Source organism: Bos taurus, chromosome 9, assembly GCF_002263795.3.
Source record: "Bos taurus isolate L1 Dominette 01449 registration number 42190680 breed Hereford chromosome 9, ARS-UCD2.0, whole genome shotgun sequence".
Lineage (NCBI taxonomy): Eukaryota > Metazoa > Chordata > Mammalia > Artiodactyla > Bovidae > Bos > Bos taurus.
This window is the reverse complement of record NC_037336.1, coordinates 61028884-61051460: the sequence shown is the minus strand read 5'-3', so window position 1 is coordinate 61051460 and position 22577 is coordinate 61028884. Positions and strand designations below refer to the sequence as shown.

Sequence of the window (22577 nt, the reverse complement as noted above, 5' to 3'; positions counted from 1 at the left end):
ATTCTTTACCACTGAGCCACCTGGGAAGCCCCACAGAGTTCCAGCCCTCCAGAAACTCCAGATCCTGCTAGAAGAACAGAACTCCCATTTCTCACCTTCGCTGCCTCCCATTTCTCCACTTAACGATTGCCCAGTTCTTTAATCATATATGACAGCTGGCAGTCTGGAACAGGAAAGATAGATAAAACATACGTTTCTGAGGGAAGGTGCTGAGGGAAGAGGGGAGTGGACTAGCCATCCTAGGAAGTGGGTGAGGGAAAGAAAACACACTACCCATCTTAGCGAGACGAGGTTAGGAAGTGCAAGCACATTTATGAACAAAGATGACTCAGTGCCTGGGCTGAAAGAAGGAAACAAACAATAAAGCCCAACCTGCTGGGTGTGTGTGGAAAGAACTGGTTCTCAGAGGGGGAGGAGTTGGTGTTATAAATTAACAATAACGTAATTACATTTTTACAGCCTGGTTCCTATTTATTGGGGGAACTGATAGAAAGATAGCTGACAACCAAGTTGAGCTCTGAGACCAGTGAATTCTCAGCACATTGGCGTGGCCTTGCTACCACGGGTGGGAAGGCTTTAGGTAACGACGGTTTATAAACCATCCGCCTTGGGCCAGCACCACCACCTACACCTTCACTGTGTATCTTGCTTGTCTGCTTTACAGAGGGCAGGCACAGGCAGCAGCTGCCAGTGGTCCTAGCCAGCTCCCTGGGACCGCCTGCCGCATGTGGTCCAGCTCTGCTTGGAAGGCTGTCTCCTTATGTGTGTATGCACATGCGCACGTGTGTGAGTGGTTGTGTGCGGATGCAACTAGAGGCAAGAGCCACACCCACATGGAAATAGAAGATGTTTGTGTCTAAGAACTTCTTAACCTATTAGCTCAGTGAATAAGTATAAGCAAGGATTGAGTTTTTTGTTTTTTAATATAACAACTTTACTGAGATAAATTTGAATGCCATAAAATTTACAGTTTAAAAGTTTACAATTCAGTGAATTTTAGAATATTTACAGAATTATGCAACCATCATCAATATCTAATTTTAAAACATTTTTATAAAAATAAAAACTGTTTCTTTTCCAAAAAGAAACCCCATACTCATTAGCAGTCACTCCCCATTTCTCATCCCCTCCAGCTCTTGTCAGCTACTAACCTTACTTCTGTTTTCTATACATTTTCTTTTACTGGACATTTCATATAAATGGAATCAAATCATACAGTTCTTGTGTCTGGCTTCCTTCACTGAACATGTTTTCAAGGTTCATCCATGCTACAGCATGTACCAGTATTTCTTTCCTTTTTATGGCCAAATAATACTCTATGGTTTGAATATACCACATCTTAGTGATCTGTTTATTATTCAACAGATACCCATTAATTGGCAAGCATTTGGGTTGTTGTGACTATTATAAATAAGGCTACTATGCATATTTATGCCACAGCTACTGAGCCACGAGACCCTAGAGAGCCTGTGCGCCACAGTGAAAGATCCCGCTCGACACAATGAAGACCCCAAGAGCCGCAACTTAGACCGGACGCAGCCAAACATAAATAAATTTTTTTTTTTTAAAGTCAATCTCATCCAAAAATATCCTCATGGAAACATCCAGAACAGTGTTTGACCACATACTGGAGAACTGTGGTCCAGCCACATTAACACATACAATTAATCATCGCATTTGGAAATCTAAAAATAAAAAATTAAAAATAAATTAAAAGTAGTGTTGCAGTGAAACATGAAAAAGTTTTCTTTTTCTCTTTGCCTTTTGGTCCTTCTTTGATTTAACTGTTCCTGATCTACAGTCTGCATTGATAACTAAAACTACATCACAGACCTATTGCCCTCTAACTCTGCATGAACCACATTATGTATCCATTATCTTTTAATTTTATGCTAGTCACATCCTGATGCTTAACTTTACAGCACTTTCTCTACAAACCACCCATTATAGTTTGTTTTTCCCTTGTTCTACAAATCGCAGTGCAATCCACAAAAAACAATGGGCCCTACTATTGAGACCAACTGTTAGACCCAAATGACTGCGCTACCTGATGCCAGCCTATTGAGTGTTTTGAAACAATGCAAAAAGAAAGAAGAATACAGTATCCTTACATCTTTCCTCTTTATTTCCAACCCCTGACTGCAAGCAAGCCCCAACTATAGGATCCCCTTGATTCCCCATGGAGGGGAGACACAATTCTTGAGGCATGAGCCTACTTTTCTCCTCTGCTGGCTTGAGGATTAAAGCCAACTTTAGATTTTCTCCAAACTCTGTCTCCATATTTTCTTTCCGGTGGGCAGAGGAAGCCAAGATTTTGGCAGCAACGATAGCTTCTAATTAGCCTCCTTGCCTTTCAACTTTGGATGTCTTGGCATTCTCTGACTCTGCCAAAATACACTCCCCAGCACATGACATAAATACTTTCCCACATTCTTGAGGTACCCACAACACCAGAGCTCTTCAGCAGGGCCCTGAGTGCCCCTCTCAGTATGACCTCCATCGAAATTCCCAGTTTCTCTGGATTATTTTCTTCCCCACCCATGCTTGCCCTGTGTACTATCATCTCTCTGCCTTTGCTTTAAGGTTGAAGTCCTGTTCAGTTCAAATCAGTCACTCAGTCGTGTCTGATTCTTTGCAACCCCATGGACTGCACCACACCAGGCTTCCCTGTTCATCAACAACTCCCGGAGCTTGCTCAAACTAATGTCCATCGAATCGGTGATGCCATCCAACCATCTCACTCTCTGTCCCTTCTACTCCTGCCTTCAATCTTTCCCAGCATCTGGGTCTTTTCCAATGAGTCAGTTCTTAGCATCAGGTAGCCAAAGTATTGGAGCTTCAGCTTTAGCATCAGTCCATCCAATGAATACTCAGGGTTGATATCCTTTAGGATTGACCAGTTTGATCTCCTTGCAGTCCAAGGGATTCTCAGGAGTCTTCTCCAACACCACAGTTCAAAAGCATCAATTCTTCGGCACTCAGCTTTCTTTATAGTACAACTCTCTTATCCATAGATGATTACTGGGAAAACCATAGCTTTGACTAGACAGATCTTTGCCGGCAAAGTAATGTCTCTGCTTTTTAATATGCTCTCTAGGTTAGTCATAGCTTTTCTTCCAAGGAATAAGCGTCTTTTAATTTCATGGCTGCAGGCACATCTGCAGTGATTTTGGAGCCCAAGAAAATAAAGTCCATCATGGTTTCCATTTTTTCCCCATCTATTTGCCATGAAGTGATGGGGACCAGATGCCATGATCTTCACTTTTTGAATGTTGAGTTTTAAGCTAGCTTTTTCACTCTCCTCTTTCACTTTCATTAAGAGGCTTTTTAGTTCCTCTTCACTTTCTGCCATAATGGTGTGTCATCTGCATATCTGAAGTTATTGATATTTCTCCTGGCAATCTTGATTCTAGCTTATGCTTCATCCAGCCTGGCATTTCACATGATGTACTCTGCATATAATAAGCAGAGTGACAATATACAGCCTTGACATACTCCTTTCCTAATTTGGAACCAGTCTGTTGTTCCATGTCCAGTTCTAACTGTTGCTTCTTGACCTACATACAAATTTCTCAGGAGGCAGGTAAGGTGGTCTGGTATTCCCATCTCTTGAAGAAATTTTCACAGTTTGTTGTGATCTAGACAGTCAAAGGCTTTGGCGTAATAAATAAAGCAGAAGTAGATGTTTTTCTGGGATTCTGTTGCTTTTTCTATGAGCCAACGGATGTTGGCAATTTGATCTCTGGTTCCTCTGCCTTTTCTAAATCTAGCTTGAACATCTGGAACCCCATGAACAGTATGAAAAGGCAAAAAGATATGACACAGAAAGATGAAGTCCTGTAGGTCTACTTTAAAAAAAATCATGCTCTTTCTTTAAAAAGAAAAATAAGTGTGGTGTCATAAATCAAACTCCCTCTACCCACCCTTGCTTCCTGTCCACGCCTTCTCCTTTCTGGCAAACTTCTAATCTTCTTATGGTTCTTTTAGTGTCAACCTTCATATTTTAAAGTAAAACGCCAATAATGATATATTTGGGGGGCTTTTCTGGTGGCTCAGTTGCAAAAAATCTGCCTGCCAATGCAGGACACTCGAGTTTGATCCCTGGGTCAGGGAGATCCCCTAGAGAAGGAAATGGCAATCCTTTCCAGTATTTTTGCCGAGGAAATCTCATGGACAGAGGAACCTGGCAGGCTACAGTTCATGGGGTCACAAAAGAGTTGGACATAACTTAGTGACTAAACAACAACAATAATATATTTATTTTTTGGCTGAATATAAACTGATGACTTTCTACTATGATGAGGTTTTCACTCTGTTATCACCTAGATCCCATCAATACACATATACTTACACTTATGCGTTAAAAAAGAAAAAGAAAAAAACCCTGAATATTCATTGGAAGGAATGATGCTGAAGCTGAAGCTCCAATACTTTGGCCACCTGCTGAAAAGAGTCAACTCATTGGAAAAGATCCTGATGCTGGGAAAAATTGAAGGCAAATGGAGAAGAGGGTGGCAGAGCATGAGATAGATAGCATCATGGACTCAATGGACATGAATTTGAGCAAACTCTGGGAGATAGTGAAGGACAGGGAAGCCTAGTGTGTGAAGAGTCGGACATGACCTGTCGAATGAACAACAACAAATACATGTGTACATATACTCTCCTTCCCCATCTTAATATGGTTAAATCTTAAGTTGGAATTCTATTAATATTTGTCATGTTATAAAACAAAAGTAGATTGAGTAAATCTAAAGTTCTAATTGGCTTTATTATTATTTTTAAAAGATTTTTTGATGATGCTAATTTTTAAAGTCTCGATTGAATTTGTTATAGTGTTGCTTCTGTTTTACGTTTTGGTGTTTTGGCCTGGAGGCATGTGGAATCTTAGCTCCCCAACCAGGGATGGAATCTGCAACCCCTGCATTGGAAGGGAGTTTCAGCTGGACTGCCAGCGAAGTCCCTGACTGGCTTTATTAAATGACTCCTGAGGTGCTCCAGAGGAGTTTGTGTAAAATGGAAGGTTTCTATAGCAGAAAGAGGGTGGGACAAGAAAATTACAAGAGTGGATTATTTCAAGAACATCACCCTCCCTGAGAGGAAGGCGGGGACAGGGTGGGGGTGGTGGAGATCTTAGGCGGATTACCTCACTAGTCCTACCAGGAAATTTCACACTCAATGGTTTTTAAAGCTTCTGGGAGAGGTTAAAACTGCATTAGGTTAGGTATTAAGTCTTGGTGTGATTTACCACAGTGACTTCAGGGCTTGTTGTTTCTTTTTAACAGGTATTTATATGTAACCAGTTTTACTATGAATATAGTCTCTTGCTTGGGCTTTTTCTCTTAATCATTGCCTTGCTCCTCCCTTGACTTTATTTTCCTTGTTTCATTTTCCATTTGTTGTTGCTATTCGGGCACTAAGTCATGTCTGACGCTTTCTGGGACCCCATGGACTGTAGCCCACCAGGCTCCTCTGTCTATGGAATTCTCCAGGCAAGAATACTGGAGTGCATTGCCATTTGCTTCTCCAGGGGATCTTCCCAACCTGGGGATCGAACCTGAGTCTACTGCACTGGCGGCGGATTCTTTACCACTGACCCACCAGGGAAGCCCATTTACCTAGCATTTATTAGTCCCCAAGCTCTCTGCCAAAAGTGTACCTCTCTTCTCAATTCCTTCAAACATACTGAGGACTCTATCAATTGCACCTTTTTCTTAGAACTCCTCCCCTCCCCCCAGCGCCATCCACCTTCCTGCTGCAGGCTGAGTGTCTTGCCTTCCAGGCCACAGTATTTGCCCTGAGCTCACCTCTCACCCTGATCCTGAAAATTCCTTCTACTCCTCTCTGGTGTGGGCTCTCATGTTTCCTAGTTTCCATGACTTCCTCTTTGTTGGTTTATTCTCTTCAATGAGCACCTCTTCTAGTAGCTTCCTGAAGAAAAAAATGCATGGGAGAAATTTCACAAGTCATTCTGTATTTGAAGATCTTTTATTGTGCCTTTATGCTTGAATGATAGTTTGGGAGGTATCTTAGTTCAGGCTGCGGTAACAAAGTACTGTAGACAAGGACTTCCCTGTAGCTCAAATGGTAAAAAATCTGCCTGCAATGCAGGAGGCCTGGGTTCGATCCCTGGGTTAGGAAGATCCTCTGGAGAAAGGAATGGCAATCCGCTCCAGTATTCTTGTCTGGAGAATCCCACGGACAGAGGAGCCTGGTAAGCTACAGTCCATGGGGTTGCAAAAAGCTGGACAGGACTGACTAACAGGTGGTTATAAATAACGGAAGTTTCTTTCTAACAGTTCTGGAGGCAGGAAGTTTCATATCAGGGTGCCGGCCTCCATGGGTTCTAGGGAAAGCCCTCTTCTGAGTTATGAAAGTGAAGTGGCTCAGTCGTGTCCGACTCTTTGCGACCTCATGGACTGTAGCATCCGTCCATGGCTCCTCCATCCATGGGATTTTCAAGGCAAGAGTACTGTAGTGGGTTGCCATTTCGTATCCTTACCTGGTAGAGAGCAGAGAGAAGGAAGCAAACTGTTACAAGGGCACTAATCCCATTCATGAGAGCTCCAAGTACATGACTGTATCACCCCCCACCCCCAAAAGCCCCACCTCTTAATATCATCAGGCAGGGAAAAACAGGTCCTATACAAAATATTGAGATCAGAATAGTATCTGAAATATCAGCTTGAAGCCAGAAGACAATGGAATGATGACTTCCATCCCTGGTCCTGGCAGATTCCGCATGCCAAGGAGCAGCCACAACTACCGAAGCCCACGCTCTAGAATCCATGCTCTGCAACAAGAGGTGCCACCATGATGAGAAGCCTGCACAAAGCAACTGAATATCTCAACTAGAGAAGCCCATGCACAATAACAAAGACCCAGCACAACCAAAAATAATTTTTAAAATTTCTTCTAAGTTTTCTATGTCCTGCAAGTTCCTTTTATTCCCGCTCGTTTGTTTCTCTGGTGATCCTTGCCTGACTGCTTGCACTTTCGGATCAGGTCAGGTCAGTCGCTCAGTTGTGTCCGACTCTTTGCGACCCCATGAATCGCAGCACGCCAGGCCTCCCTGTCCATCACCAACTCCCGGAGTTCACTCAGACTCATGTCCATCGAGTCAGTGATGCCATCCAGCCATCTCATCCTCTGTCGTCCCCTTCTCCTCCTGCCCCCAATCCCTCCCAGCATCAGAGTCTTTTCCAATGAGTCAACTCTTCGCACAGGGTATAGCAAAAGAAGCGGACGGTAAACTCAGTGTACATGGCATGAATTACTGGCTAGTGAACATCTTTATGAGATGATCTGGCTGGGATATCTCTTAAAGAATCTTTGCTGTCAGTATTTAAGCTAATCACATATGCACTTGTATACATGCAGAATAACTGTAATATGCTTAACTTACTAATTTTGCCGAAAGATCACTCTCATCTCTCTCCTGAAATTCAAAAGGCTGATGACATCATTTTAGATTATAGCAATGAGTCATACTTGGCTGCAAGTCATAATCAATATCTCAGAGAAAACTTGGTAAAATATCAATATCACAGCTTCATTCTGAGTTTCTCTGTGCTTTTCTTTGGCTCTGCAATTCAAACATTGTTTTGGTCTTCCTCTCTGTGTTCATCAATGTAAAAAGAAAAAAAAAAAGATATAACTCAGGGATGGTCAGTTTCATTTTCTTATACAAATCTTAAATTTCCAAGCATGGAATAAGGACACAGTAAAGATAACTCAGGCAATTCTGGTTTGGTTGCTTTGGACAAATCTTAAATCTTTTTGGATATGGTAAGGACATGGAAAATCTTCTTTCTTAGGAAAAATTAATAGAAAAATAATTGGCCAAACTTCATTTTTCTTTTCTGTGCTCTAGGGTTACAAACTACAAAAAAAAAAAAAAAAAACTCTACACGATCCAACTTAGACCTGAAAATCAAGAGCATTTCTCTAAAACAAAGATTCATTTTGGAACCTTTTACCATCACATAGTTGAAAGAGGCTTTGAGTCTGAAATTCTATTTTATTATCTCACCCTAAGGGAATCAAGATTGCTGGGAGAAATATCAATAACCTCAGATATGCAGATGACACCACCCTTATGGCAGAAAGTGAAGAAGAACTAAAGAGCCTCTTGATGAAAGTGAAAGTGGAGAGTGAAAAAGTTGGCTTAAAGCTCAACATTCAGAAAACTAAGATCATGGCATCCGGTCCCATCACTTCATGGCAAATAGATGGGGAAACAGTGGAAACAGTGTCAGACTTTATTTTTTGGGGCTCCAAAATCACTGCAGATGGTGATTGCAGCCATAAAATTAAAAGACGCTTACTCCTTAGAAGGAAAGTTATGACCAACCTAGACAGCATATTGAAAAGCAGAGACATTACTTTGCCAACAAGGTCTGTCTAGTCAAGGCTATGGTTTTTCCAGTGGTCATGTATGGATGTGAGAGTTGGACTATAAAGAAAGCTGAGCACCAAAGAATTGATGCTTTTGAACTGTGGTGTTGGAGAAGACTCTTGAGAGTCCCTTGGCCTGCAAGGAGATCCAACCAGTCCATCCTAAAGGAGATCAGTCCTGGGTGTTCATTGGTAGGACTGATTTTGAAGCTGAAACTCCAATACTTTGGCCACCTGATGCGAAGAACTCATTCATTGGAAAAGACCCTGATACTAGGAAAGATTGAGGGCAGGAGGAGAAGGGGACGACAGAGGATGAGATGGTTGGATGGCATCACCAACTCAATGGACATGAGTTTGGGTGGACTCTGGGAGTTGGTGATGGACAGAGAGGCCTGGCGTGCTGTGGTTCATGGGGTCACAAAGAGTCGGACACGACTGAGTGGCTGAACTAACTGAACTGATCTCACCCTAAGTTCAAATACAGTAAAAATTGAGGCATTGCACTATTTCATAGAAATGAGATATGCAATTTTTTTCATGGAATTTTAGCTGACTAGGATAAGATTGAATTGACTGTTCGGGGACCTGAAAAATAAAGGCAATTTGACAGGGTGTATTTCTATTCATTTTCCTTAATTTATTTTAAGTTTTCTGGAAGTAGCTTAAGTATTTTCTGGAAATGTCAAATGAAATAAGCAAAGATCACCAGCTTGATTTGAAAAGTGGATTTTCATGTTTTTACGAACAAAAGTAAGAACACTTTTTCTATAAGGGGTTCATAGGCAAATTAAAAAAAAAAAAAACCACCTTAATTATTTTGGGTTCTTTTGTTTATGAGAAACAAAACAAAAATTTTATTTCATTTGGCTTTAAAAGGAAGAACATAAAAAATAAAACCTTACTAAACCCAAACGATCATATTTTCTCCTCAAATTGCTCCTCTGGATTTTCACAGTCCTGTCAAGCTACTATTTCTCTCCAAATCAACCAGATTAGAAAGTCAGGGAGCATCCTGTCCACTCTCCCTTCTCCTTACCTCTCCTCTTCCTCATCCTCTCCACCATGTCTGGTCTCCGCACTCAGTCACCAGGTCTCAGGCTTTTATTTCCATGTCTACCTTTCCATTTCCTTTGAACTATCTTAGTCCAAGTCCTCAGGTGCCTCACAGGTAAGTCATTGCCATTTGCCTCACTGCCTCCAATCTGTTTTTAGAGGAACATCAAGCTTTTTTGCCTAAAGAGTCAGGGAAGTAAAGGAGTGAAATGCTCAGGATGAGAACAAGCAGGCTTTTATTTTTTTAATTGAAGGATAATCGCTTTACAGAACTTCGTTGGTTTCTGCCAAACATCAACATGAATCAGACATAGGAGTACGTATGTCCCCTCCCTCTTGAGCCTTCCTCTCATCTCCCTCCCTAACCCACCCCTCTAGGTTGTTATAGAGCCTCTGGGTTTTTTTTTTTTTTTTTTTTGCTAAATTTATTTGTTTTAATTGGAGGATAATTACTTTACAATATTGTGATGGCTTCTGCCATACATTGACATGAATCAGCCATGGGTGCACACGTGTCCCCCGATCCTGAACTCCCCCCAACCTCCCTCCACACCTTATCCCCCTGGGCTGTCCCAGAGCATTGGCTTTGAGTGCCCTGCTTCATGCATCGAACTTGTACTGGTCATCTACTTTACATATGGTAATATACTTGTTTCAATGCTATTCTCTCAAATCCTCCCACCCTCGCCTTCTCCCACATAGTCCAAAAGTCTGTTCTTTACATCTGTGTCTCTTTTGCTGCCTTGCATATAGGATTGTTGTTAATGTCTTTCTAAATTCCATATATGTGCATTAATATACTGTAATGGTGTTTCTCTTTCTGACTTACTTCACTCTGTATAATAGGCTCCAGTTTAATCTGCCTCATTAGAATGGAGTCAAACTCATTCCTTTTTATAGCTGAGTAATATTCCATTGTGTATATGTACCACACTTTCTTATCTGCCAATGGACATCTAAGTTGCTTCCATGTCCTAGCTATCATAAACAATGCTGCAATAAACATTGGGGTACATGTGTCTCTTTCAATTCTGGTTTCCTTCGGTGTGTATGCCCAGCAGTGGGATTGCTGGGTCATATGGCAGTTCTATTTGCAGTTTTTTAAGGAATCTCCACACTGTTCTCCATAGTGGCTGTATCGATTTGTATTCCCATCAACAGTGTAAGAGGGTTCCCTTTTCTCCACATCCTCTCTAGCATTTATTGTTCGTAGACTTTTTGATGGTGGCCATTCTGACCAGCATGAGATGATACCACATTATGGTTTTGATTTGCATTTCTCTAATAATGATTGATGTTGAGCATCTTTTCATGTGTTTATTAGCCATATGTATGTCTTCTTTGAAGAAATGTCTGTTTAGTTCTTTGGCCCACTTTTTGATTGGGTAGTTTGTTTTTCTGGTATTGAGCTGCATGAGCTGCTTGTATAATTTGGAGATTAATTCTTAGTCAGTTGTTTCATTGCTATTATTTTCTCCCAGTATCAAAGTCAGGCAGCCTTTTTAAAGGGCAGCCTCTATTCGGCTCTAGCCAATTGTCGCTTCAGCAAGCATGATGGGACAATGTTGCTAGAAATCCAACTTTCTCAGAAAACTCAGAGATTTCCAGAGTTTCCATAAGTTCTCTCACTTCCCTTGAATTTCTGGAAATTATACATCCAAACAGAGGGATGTGTAGTGCCTGGAAAATAGGTTATGCAATATACTGGGTTGGCCGAGCCTATCAATGCTTGTCATGCCCATAGTTCCTAAACTGGTCCTAAATGGTTCCTTAGAAAGTGCCTCGCCATCCTGGCTCATCATTCTTGGCAGCAGTGGCCCAGAGGAGATCTGATCTAGTAAGAAAGTTCTGTTGAACCAGGATGATGGTGATGAATCATCCAATCGTCCAGTAAGAACCAATCCGAACTGGACCAATCAGCTTCCCTCTGGAATTTGAACTTCAGATAAATGGTGTGTTAACTGGCAGTGATAGTAGAGGAAGAAATATGCAAAAGCACAGAGTAGTTAAATCATGAAGATGACAGAACATTAGACCAAGCAAACATCTTCTGTTTAGGAGTCACAAAATAAACCCAGTTATCTAGGGTTGCACTGGATGCTGAAGAAATTTTGAGTTTCTTCATTCCAGATCTTTTAGGCACTATACCGTAATTCCTCTTCTTCCCATGAGTTCTGGGTATAAAGGTTTCCTAGGATCCTATGAGGCCTGATATGTGGTCAGTCAGGAAGATCCCCTGGAGAAGGAAATGGCAACTCACTCCAGTACTCTTGCCTGGAAAATTCCATGGATGGAGGAGCCTGGTGGGCTACAGTCCATGGGGCCTCAGAGTTGGACCACGACTGAGTGACTTCACACTTTCTTATCTCTCTTATGACTGTGTTCATATCATTACAACAGATAATTCATTACTTTAGGTAATCTGAGTGAATTCTTGCAATGAAGAAACACAACAATGAATTCAGTGTTCTTTTTTTTTAAGAGGTAATTTTCTCAAACCTTGAAAAACTACAAAATGCTTGTCCTAACTGCTGCTTTTCTGTGATCCTCTACCTTTCTCTTCAAATTGTTTTGATGTTTAAAACTGTTCTGTAATACTCAAGAACACTGTTTACTAACAGAAAAATACATCAGTAAGTCTAATTAATGTAGAAAGTAGGAAAAACCACTAGACCATTCAGGTATGACCTAAATCAAATCCCTTATGATTATACAGTGGAAGTGAGAAATAGATTTAACGGACTAGATCTGATAGAGTGCCTGATGAACTATGGACGGAGGTTCGTGACATTGTACAGGAGACAGGGATCAAGACCATCCCCAAGGAAAAGAAATGCAAACAAGCAAAATGGCTGTCTGAGGAGGCCTTACAAATAGCTGTGAAAAGAAGAGAAGCGAAAAGCAAAGGAGAAAAGGAAAAATATAAGCATCTGAATGCAGAGTTCCAAAGAATAGCAAGGAGAGATAAGAACGCCTTCCTCAGAGATCAATGCAAAGAAATATAGGAAAACAACAGAACGGGAAAGACTAGAGATCTCTTCAAGAAAATTAGAGATACCAAGGGAACATTTCATGCAAAGATGGGCTTGATAAAGGACCGAAATGGTATGGACCTAACAGAAGCAGAAGATATTAAGAAGAGGTGGCAGGAATACATAGAAGAACTGTACAAAAAAGATCTTCACAACCAAGATAATCACGATGGTGTGATCATTCACCTAGAGCCAGACATCCTGGAATATGAAGTCAAGTGGGCCTTAGAAAGCATCACTATGAACAAAGCTAGTGGAGGTGATGGAATTCCAGTTGAGCTCTTTCAAATCCTGGAAGATGATGCTGTGAAAGTGTTGCACTCAATATGCCAGCAAATTTGGAAAACTCAGCAGTGGCCACAGGACTGGAAAAGGTCAGTTTTCATTCCAATCCCAAAGAAAGGCAATGCCAAAGAATGCTCAAACTACCACACAATTGCACTCATCTCACATGCTAGTAAAGTAATGCTCAAAATTCTCCAAGCCAGGCTTTAGCAATACGTGAACCGTGAACTTCCAGATGTTCAAGCTGGTTTTAGAAAAGGCACAGGAACCAGAGATCAAATTGCCAACATCTGCTGGATCATCGAAAAAGCAAGAGAGTTCCAGAAAAACATCTATTTCTGCTTTATTGACTATGCCAAAGCCTTTGACTGTGTGGATCACAAAAAACTGTGGAAAATTCTTTTAAGAGATGGGAATACCAGACCACCTGACCTGCCTCTTGAGAAACCTATATGCAGATCAGGAAGCAACAGTTAGAACTGGACATGGAACAACAGACTGGTTCCAAATAGGAAAAGGAGTACGTCAAGGCTATATATTGTCACCCCGCTTATTTAACTTATATGCAGAGTACATTATGAGAAACACTGGGCTGGAAGAAGCACAAGCTGGAATCAAGATTGCCAGGAGAAATATCAATAACCTCAGATATGCAGATGACACCCCCCTTATGGCAGAAAGTGAAGAGGAACTAAAAAGCCTCTTGATGAAAGTGAAAGTGGAGAGTGAAAAAGTTGGCTTAAAGCTCAACATTCAGAAAACAAAGATCATGACATCACTTCATGGGAAATAGATGGGGAAACAGTGGAAACAGTGTCAGACTTTATTTTTTGGGGCTCCAAAATCACTGCACATGGTGACTGCAGCCATGAAATTAAAAGACGCTTACTCCTTGGAAGGAAAGTTATGACCAACCTAGATAGCATATTCAAAAGCAGAGACACTACTTTGCCAACAAAGGTCCATCTAGTCAAGGCTATGGTTTTTCCAGTGGTCATGTATGGATGCGAGAGTTGGACTGTGAAGAGGGCTGAGCGCCGAAGGGTTTATGCTTTTGAACTGTGGTATTGGAGAAGACTCTTGAGAGTCCCTTGGACTGCAAGGAGATCCAACCAGTCCATTCTGAAGGAGATCAGCCCTGGGATTTCTTTGGAAGGAATGATGCTAAAGCTGAAACTCCAGTACTTTGGCCACCTCATGCGAAGAGTTGACTCATTGGAAAAGACTCTGATGCTGGGAGGGATTGGGGGCAGGAGGAGAAGGGGACGACGTAGGATGAGATGGCTGGATGGCACCACTGACTTGAGGGACGTGAGTCTGAGTGAACTCCGGGAGTTGGTGATGGACAGGGAGGCCTGGCGTGCTGTGATTCATGGGGTCGCAAGGAGTCGGACACGACTGAGCGACTGAATTGAACTGAACTGAATTAATGTGCGAGTCTAAAAGTCTAAAAAATGTGCCAATATTCTAGAGTGCACAGGAAGGCTTGGGTGCTGCAGTCCATTGTGTCGAAAAGAGTCAGACAAGACAGAACAACAACACACCTCAGGACATGTGGCCCTGAGGCAAGTTACTTTATCTTTCAGTTCAGTTGCTCAGTCTTGTTCGACTCTTTTCAGCCCCATGAACTGCAGCATGCCAGGCTTCCCTGTTCATCAACAACTCCTGGAGCTTGCTCACACTCGTGTCCATCGAGTCCTTGATGCCCTCCAACTATCTCATCCTCTGTCGTCATCTCCTTTTCCTCCTGCCTTCAATCTTTCCCAGCATCAGGGTCTCTTTCAATGAGTCAGCATCTTTGCATCAGGTGGCCAAACTACTGGAGCTTCAGCTTCAGCATCAGTCCTTGCAATGAATATTCAGGACTGATCTCCTTTAGTATTGACTGGTTTGATCTCCTTGATCTCCAAAACCACAGTTCAAAAGCATCAACTCTTCAGCACTCACTTCATCTTTAGAGACTTTATGTATCACTTACATCTACATTACAAGTAGAATATCTTCTTTAAAGGAGTGAAGAAATAAATGATAATAGATGAAAAAGTGCTTTGAAAAAGTAGAAACTCTTACAAAAACAAAAGAACAATTAGCTCATTCTACAATCTTTGCCGGCTCTTTTCCACCAGCTCTTGCTAGGCTATATTTTTTACTTGGATCTTAAACCCAACTTCAGTTTAGAGACCTGAGAACTTCAATTAAAGGCTCTCTAAGATCTTTGACAACAAAATCTTTTACAGGGATTCCCAGATGGCTCAGTGGTAAAGAATCCGCCTGCCAATGCAAGAGACATGGGTTCCACCCGTGGATGGAAAAGATCCCTTGGAGAAGGAAGTGGCAACCCACTCCAGTATTCTTGCCTAGAAAATCCCATGGACAGAGAAGCCTGATAGGCTACAGTCCATGAGGTCGCTAAAAGAGTTGGACACAATTTAGTGACTAAACAACAAGATCTTTTACAGGACTGGAAGTATATGATTCCTATTCATCCCATGATCATGAACACTTACTACGTAGTAAGTGTTGGAAGCACAAAAATGAGTAAAATCCAGCAAAAAAAACCCCGTGAAATCCAGCAATGAAAAATGATGAAATGTAGCATTCACAAAGTTTATATAAAGTTTTTGGGAAGCATCATTCTGGCTATTGCCTCTGTTCAACTCTGCTATCAATCACAAAATACTTCTCAAGCACACAAAGCTGAAGAATACTGGTTAAAGGGTGGTAAGATACAAAGAAGTTAAAAGATTATTGCGGTATTCTAATAACCTATAATCTAGTGTTGCAAGCAGTACGATGGTGTTAAAATTTTAGTCTTGCCTGACCTGGAGTTCAAATTCTGTTAACTTGCTTATTGTATGGCATTTGACAAGTACTTTTTGTCTCTCTAAGCCTGTTTTTAGGATTCCCTGATGGCTCAGAGGGTAAAGAGTCTGCCTGCAAGGCAAGAGACCTGTGTTCGATCCCTGGGTCGGGAAGATCCCTTGGCGAAAAAAAGGGAAACGCTTTCTAGTATTCTTGCCTGGATGGAGAAGACTGGTGGGCTACAGTCCCTAGGGTCGCAAAGAGTCGGACGCTGAGCGACTTCACTTTCACTTTCAAGCCTATGTTCTCTCCTGTAAACTAGCGATAAAATATAGTACCTATTCCTTAGAGTTCTTTCGAGGTTCAAACGAGATAATTTATGTAAAAAACAGGTCATGGTACAAAAGTACTAGATAAATAGCCACAATTCTTTGTGTGTGTGAGCGCAGTACGGGGAGATGACGAATTTCTATCAACACAGAGCAAGTAAAATGCAGTGTGTTGCAGAAATGTTTCACTTTCTCCCTTTGAGACACAGCTCTCCTCCTCTGCTTCCTTCTCAGTACCAAGCACTGTTTAGCGATCCAAAGTCCCACCGTATGGAAAGCGGTAACATTTCCAATGCGCAATTACGGATTATGGAGAACTTTTTATATATTAAGAAGTCAGTTTCATGGAGTCACTCTCTTAATTTTTATTCCGATTACCATGGCTAATGAGCAGCGTTTCTCACTCAGGTTAATGAAAAAACGTGAGCCACACTTCATCAAATGTAATATAAATGTGGGCTGGTTTTCCGACTGTGAAGAATGAAACTCTTACAACGTACTCTGAAATCTTAAAATAATTAAAAAAAAAAAAACACACACAATAATAATGCTATTATGTTGGGCTTGAAATAAATACTTCCCCAAGGTCAGTGGCTGGGGAGTAGGCGTCAGTGGTCTTGAAGCTTTCCGATTCTTTCCCCTGGCTCCCGCCCCTAACCCCAACGCCCAAATCAGCCTAGATCTGGCTATCTGATCAATGCCTTCAGGGCAAAGTGCAAGGATAAGTAAGGAGGAGTCAGGATGGGGGGGTGGGGCAGGTGGGGCTGAAACGGAACTTCATTGTTCGCGGGACCGACTCTTCCCGAAAGAACCCGTTGGCAGCGCCTGCGCAGTGCGCGCTCTTTGTGCCTGGCTGCAGCAGCGGGTTGTTTGTGTGTGTCTCTTCCAGGCGGTGGAGGCGGAGCCTGATGGGCGTGACCTGCTCTGTCGCATTCTTATTGGGCTTTCTCAGGAAGGTGGGCGGGCACAGGGCGGAGCTTCGGATAACAACACTCAGAGCGGAGGCTGAAGATATTTGTTGCTGCGCCGCCACCGCCCGAGCCATGGTCCGCGATTCACTCCGGCTCTCTTAGCAGCAGCAGCCGCCACCGCCGCCGCCCTGTGATCTGTGGCCTCACTAGCTCCTTCTACTCCTGCAGAGCCACTTTTCCGCTTAGCGCTATGACCGTCGTTTCTGTCCCACAGCGGGAGCCGCTTGTTCTAGGCGGCCGCCTTGCGTCCATGGGCTTTTCCACCCGCGGTTACTTCGGCGCCCTCCCGATGGTTACCACTGCTCCGCCGCCTTTACCCCGGATCCCGGACCCCCGGGCGCTACCTCCCACTCTCTTCCTCCCTCACTTCTTAGGGGGAGACGGTCCCTGTCTGACCCCCCAGCCTCGCGCCCCGGCACCTCTTCCCAACTGCAGCCTCGCCGCGGCGGGGGGCACCCCTCGGGCGGCACCAAAGAAGCGACGAAAGAAGAAGGTGCGGACCAGCCCGTCGGGGCAGCTCCCCAGCCGCTTCCACCAGTACCAGCAGCACCGGCCGAGCCTGGAGGGCGGGCGGAGTCCCGCGACGGGCCTTGGCGGAGCGCAGCAAGTCCCGGACCAGGCCCAGGCCGCCGCCTGGGTCCCAGCTCCTACGACCGCCACCCGAACTGAGGAAGCGAGCCCTTTACTTGGCCCGCTGCCGCCTGCGGCGCCCGGCCAACCCTCGTTCAGAAGAGAGGTAAGGGCCGCGAGGGGGATGGAGGGGGAACCGTTGGCGTTCCAGCCTCTATACGGCCACAGCCGGGCCCCGAGGTTTGGGGCCCTGCGTCGAGGGGTCGGGGAGGGGGGCGGGGGCCGGGGCGAGGGGCGGCTGTTTACTCGGGAGGGAAGTTTCCGTGACGCCGGCTCCCTTCTTGCTGGGGGGAGGGGGGAAGGCCTGCGCTGGCACCGCTGATTGGCTCCGGGGAGCCGGCCAATGAGAGAAGCCGCTGCGCCCCAGCAACAGCCCGGATTTAGAAGGCTGGCGGCGTTCCAGGGGGTTTCGGCGTTCCGGGCGCGCGGGGGGCGGGGGAGGGAAGCAGCCCGCGGGAAGCTGACGTCAGCGCGCGCTACGTGCAGAGCGCTCGGGCGCCCATGAAGGAGGCGAGCGGCCGGCGATGGAGGGCCGGGTTGCGGGCCAGCCGGCGGCTTCCCTACCGCTGGTAGCGCCAAAACCGGTCGGGACGCGCTTACGGCCTCTCGCCTCCCTATGTGGGGTTCTCAGTGGGCTGCCAGCCGCTCGCTTACGTTGGCCTTTTGTTGAGTTGTGAGGTGCCTGGTGTGGGGCGCCGGTCCAACTGGGGCGCAGCTCCTTGCCGGGCCGACCTACTTAGCTGTACTTTTAAACTTTGGAAGTTGGCAGGAGCGACGGTAGAGTTGGGTTGTCTCTTTGAAGCGATAATTTTGTTTATCAGGTGAACGGAATTTACGGTTTAACCATCCCCACTATGTATCCTGTGCCAGGCTTCCTTAATGGAACGTGGTGTTGTGCCCAGAAGGATGAAATTTTCGAAAGAAAAGTTATCAGTTGACGTTATGATGCCCAGTTGCTGTTAAAGGACTAGGATAAAACTGATTAAAACTTAGATGGTATTAAGTCGCTAAGGTAACGTTTACATCGCAATAAGACATTTTCCCTTTAATTTCAAAGATTTTCATAATAATGAAAATAAGCTACTGCCATTTGTTGAAAGAATGTTTAAGAGACTTGCAGCTTATCTAGCTGTGCCCTTGCAAAAATTAAATTTGTCCGCCATGAGTCCTCAAAATTTTGTATAGGTTCTTGTTTCAATTTCATGGGCTTCCCTGGTGGCTCAGACGGTAAAGAATCTGCCTGTAGTGCAAGAGACTCGGGTTCAGTCCTTGGGTCGGGAAGATCCCCCTGGAGAAGGGACTGGCAACTCACTCCAGTATTCTTGCCTGGGAAATCTCATGGACAGAGGAGCCTGTCCGGCTACAGGCCGTGGGGTCACAAAGAGTGGGACACGACTGAGCGTCTTACATTTCCATGGCTCTTCTGAAGCATTAGTGATAATGTAAAAACGAGTTTTTATACTTGTTTCTTAGTAAGATTACCTTTTCTAGAACTATATTCAAACCTGGGCGCTCTCTGTTGCAGTTACCACGTTTGACTTGGTTATGTTACCCTGTGCTCTGGCTTTCTATTTGTGTCCTTCACTACGGCATTACAAGGGTTGAAAGGACAGTGATCTAATAGATTATCTTGTCCTTTCCATCCTCTCATCCCTTCCAGTAAGGATCACTTGAGTTAGTAAAGTGATTAGAATTAAGGCAATAAAGTTCTTGAAGCAATTGTTAAAACAGAAAGTAGGGGGCAGGCAGAAATCGCCTTTACCATTATGTATAAAAGTGGAAAGGATGATAGAGTTTTTTTAGTATTTAAATTTCTGAAATTTTATTTTCAGAAGCTGGGAGATCATTTTTAATGTATATACTTAGTAACCACTGTCAAAACATTTCCTCACTCCTCACATTTTTATTCTTAAATATTTTATAAAGTACCGGTCTTAGGAGGTGTAGATAGTGTATCTGTTAACATAGTTTTTCTTTCTAATCTGCCAAAGCATTTGAAAATTTCTCTTGGAAAACTCCTACTGTAAAAACACTGACTTTTGTTAGGAAGAGGTTGGCATACTTGTTTGGAAGAGAGCTCATTATCTTCTTCCCGGAAAGATGAACTTGGTTACCTTGGGCCTTTTACCTTACGTTTTAGAATCAGGTCATACACTGCACTGATAACAGTGATTTAACTATTTTCCTGGTAAAATTAGATGTGTGCATATTTGGACATCAGTGCTTAAGTGCAGCAAGCACATTTAATCAAGGCAGTGAATGAAAGTCCAGAACTTTTAAAAAAAATAAATATTAGATATATGGTGAGGTTCATGACTGCTTTTTTTATCATGAGACTGTATTCACTTTTATTATGTTCCTTGTCTTTGTAGGTTTTAAAATCAAAGATGGGAAAATCGGAGAAAATTGCCATTCCCCACGGCCAGCTTGTTCATGGTATACCCTTGTGTGAACAACCAAAGATAAACAGACAGAAAAACAAATATAACTTACCACTAACCAAGATCACCTCTGCAAAACGAAATGAAAATAACTTTTGGCAGGATTCTGTTTCATCTGATATAATTCAGAAGCAGGAAAAAAAGCCTTTTAAAAATACTGAGAATATTAAAAATAAGCATTTGAAGAAATCATCATTTCTAACTGAAGTGAGCCAAAAGGAGAATTATGCTGGGGCAAAGTTTAGTGATCCACCATCTCCTAGTGTTCTTCCAAAGCCTCCTAGTCACTGGATGGGAACCACCATCGAGAATTCCAACCAAAATAGGGAGTTGATGGCAGTACACTTAAAAACTCTCCTAAAAGTTCAGACTTAGATCTCAGTATGTATGTAAAACATAGTTTTTCCAAAATCCCTGGACTCCTTGAAAAGAAGTGGTACAGAAACGGAAAATTGCCTTGTAACATACAAGGGCAGAAGATGAGTTTAAAAAATTACAAACAGCTTGTATTATATTTTATATTTTGTAAATACTGTATACCATGTATTATGTGTATATTGTTCATATTTGAGAGGTACATTATAGTTTTGTTATGAAAGTATGTATTTTGCCCTGCCCAAATGGTAGGTGTTTTGTATATATACAGTGGAGAAATTTTAAGTGTGCTAAGGCACATATAAGACCGATTTATTTGCACAAGGTACTGAGGTTTTTTTTTCAAGAAACAGCTGTTGAATCTCAAGGTGAAGATCTCAATGTGAACAGTTTACTAATGCACTACTGAAGTTAAATCTGTGGCACAATCATTGTAAACATAGGGTTTGTCTATGTTTCTCTAAATTGATTTCTGCCTTCTAATCTGTAATTACTGGAAAACTTCTATCCCCATTTTTACCAAACTTAATTTCTGGTTTTTTGGTTTATATCCATTCAAATTTAAATTTTTAATGCCAACAAAATCGGTTGTAATCAAATTTTAAAACAATAATAATAATTTGGCCCCCCCCTTTTAAGTCTTGACTCTTTGTGTGTGATTGTTTTTCATGTTTGAATGTGTAACTAGGAGATGGATTTTAACTTTCCATTTCACTGGCTAAATGTTTATACTAATTGTATGTCCTCTTGAAATTTGCAGAGTCTAAAACACTACTACCTCTAAGGGGAGGAATTCCCCATCTTATGAATGGAAATGGTTGTGGGCAAAAGTGTAGCTGATTTAGTTTATAGCTTAGAATGTTTTTATTTCCCAACTGTTTTTGTAAAGTACCATTTGACTTACCACATTTACAATGAAGGAAAATGGCACTTGTTTGGTTTTCAAATTTTCAGTATACTGGTTTTCAAAATCAGTATATTGATACTAAATGGGATACTTGAATCAAAGCAAATATAACGTTAAAATAATAGATGGAGATTTTGGAATCTGAAGCTTGCTTGAAGTTATTGTAGCATATGTGTTTTTTACTTTAAAATTCAAACTTCTACTCAATAGTGTATAAGGTCTATTCCAATAAGAAATTCTAGAACATGATTTTCCCTTTTCATTATACAAAGCCAAGGTTATCTCATACAGTACAAAAGAAAAAGTGGTAATGAGTAACTGGTCAGTATTTAGACGTGTGAAAATGTAAAGTTGTTAAAAGGTTATATATGATTTTATAAAACAGTATAGATGAGAAAGGTGCTACCATCCTAAGGGGAGAAAATGAGGCATGTTCTCAATTTCTTGGATCCTTTGGTTCACACAAGGGAGGACCTAACTTTAGAATCCTATTGACTCAATAAGCAGTGGCATGATGACTTCTTACTGCCACCACAAAATCTCTTAAGAATGTACAACTTGTAAACCCGTCCAGCCATTTTTCTTTGGCACTGATGCCTTGTTCTTATGAATTTAGAGAAAGTTACACTTAATTTACATACAGGTATATATAGCTAGATTTTTAAAAAGCATTTAGAGAAACTAAGATACAGGTGCACTTTCAACTTGTGAAGACTTTTTTTCTTTTAGCCAAGAGGAGTGTTAATACACTGGTAAAGAAGATGGCTAAATTTTTTAAGGGGTGATATAAGGAAATTATAAATAAATTTTATAGTTTGAAAAGTGGTTGAAACAGACTACAGATATATTTAGTGAGAAGGTGTTAACAAGTTTAAGTCGAATAGTTTTGGTTTTGCAGTAAAAGTTATTTAGCAGTCTTAGCCCCTTCAGACTACTATAACAAAATTCTAGAGATTGGGTAGCTTATAAACAAAATTTCTCAGTTCTGTAGGCTGGGAGGTCTTAAGATCAAGGCGTCAGCAGATTTGGTGTCTAGGGCTTCCCAGGGGACGGTAGTGGTAAAGAGTGTGCCTGCCAATGCAGGAGATGGAGATTCCAATCCCAGGGTCAGGAAGATCCCCTAGAGGAGGGCATGGCAACCCACTCCAGTATTCTTCCCTGGATAATCACATGGATAGAGGAGCCTGGTGAGCTACAGTCCATAGGGTTGCAAAGAATCGGGACAGGACTGGAGTGAGCACGTTAAGCATGCCCAAGAGCCCTCATAAAGTTTGTAGCAGGCGACCTTTAGCTGTGTACGCACATGGCACAGGGGTGGGGGTGCTTTCTGGGCTCCCTTTTATAAGGACATG

General features: G+C 42.5%; 1 protein-coding gene and 1 long non-coding RNA gene across 2 annotated transcripts; one reads left to right on the top strand and one right to left on the bottom strand.

Annotated features, from left to right (window-relative positions):
- Positions 1-935: 935 nt before the first annotated feature.
- LOC132346115 (uncharacterized) lies at positions 936-9856 on the bottom strand. The gene is made up of 4 exons (XR_009495828.1): positions 9437-9856; positions 7406-7617; positions 5808-5931; positions 936-1685 (listed from the first exon to the last, which is right to left on the bottom strand). It is a non-coding gene; the product is annotated as an uncharacterized lncRNA (long non-coding RNA).
- A 7062-nt stretch (positions 9857-16918) lies between these two features.
- Positions 16919-20949, top strand: PNRC1 (proline rich nuclear receptor coactivator 1). The gene is given in 2 exon segments (NM_001034308.2): positions 16919-17608; positions 19875-20949. Coding segments are annotated over 2 exon segments (990 nt in total). The 5' UTR covers positions 16919-17062; the 3' UTR covers positions 20319-20949.
- The last annotated feature ends 1628 nt before the right edge of the window (positions 20950-22577 follow it).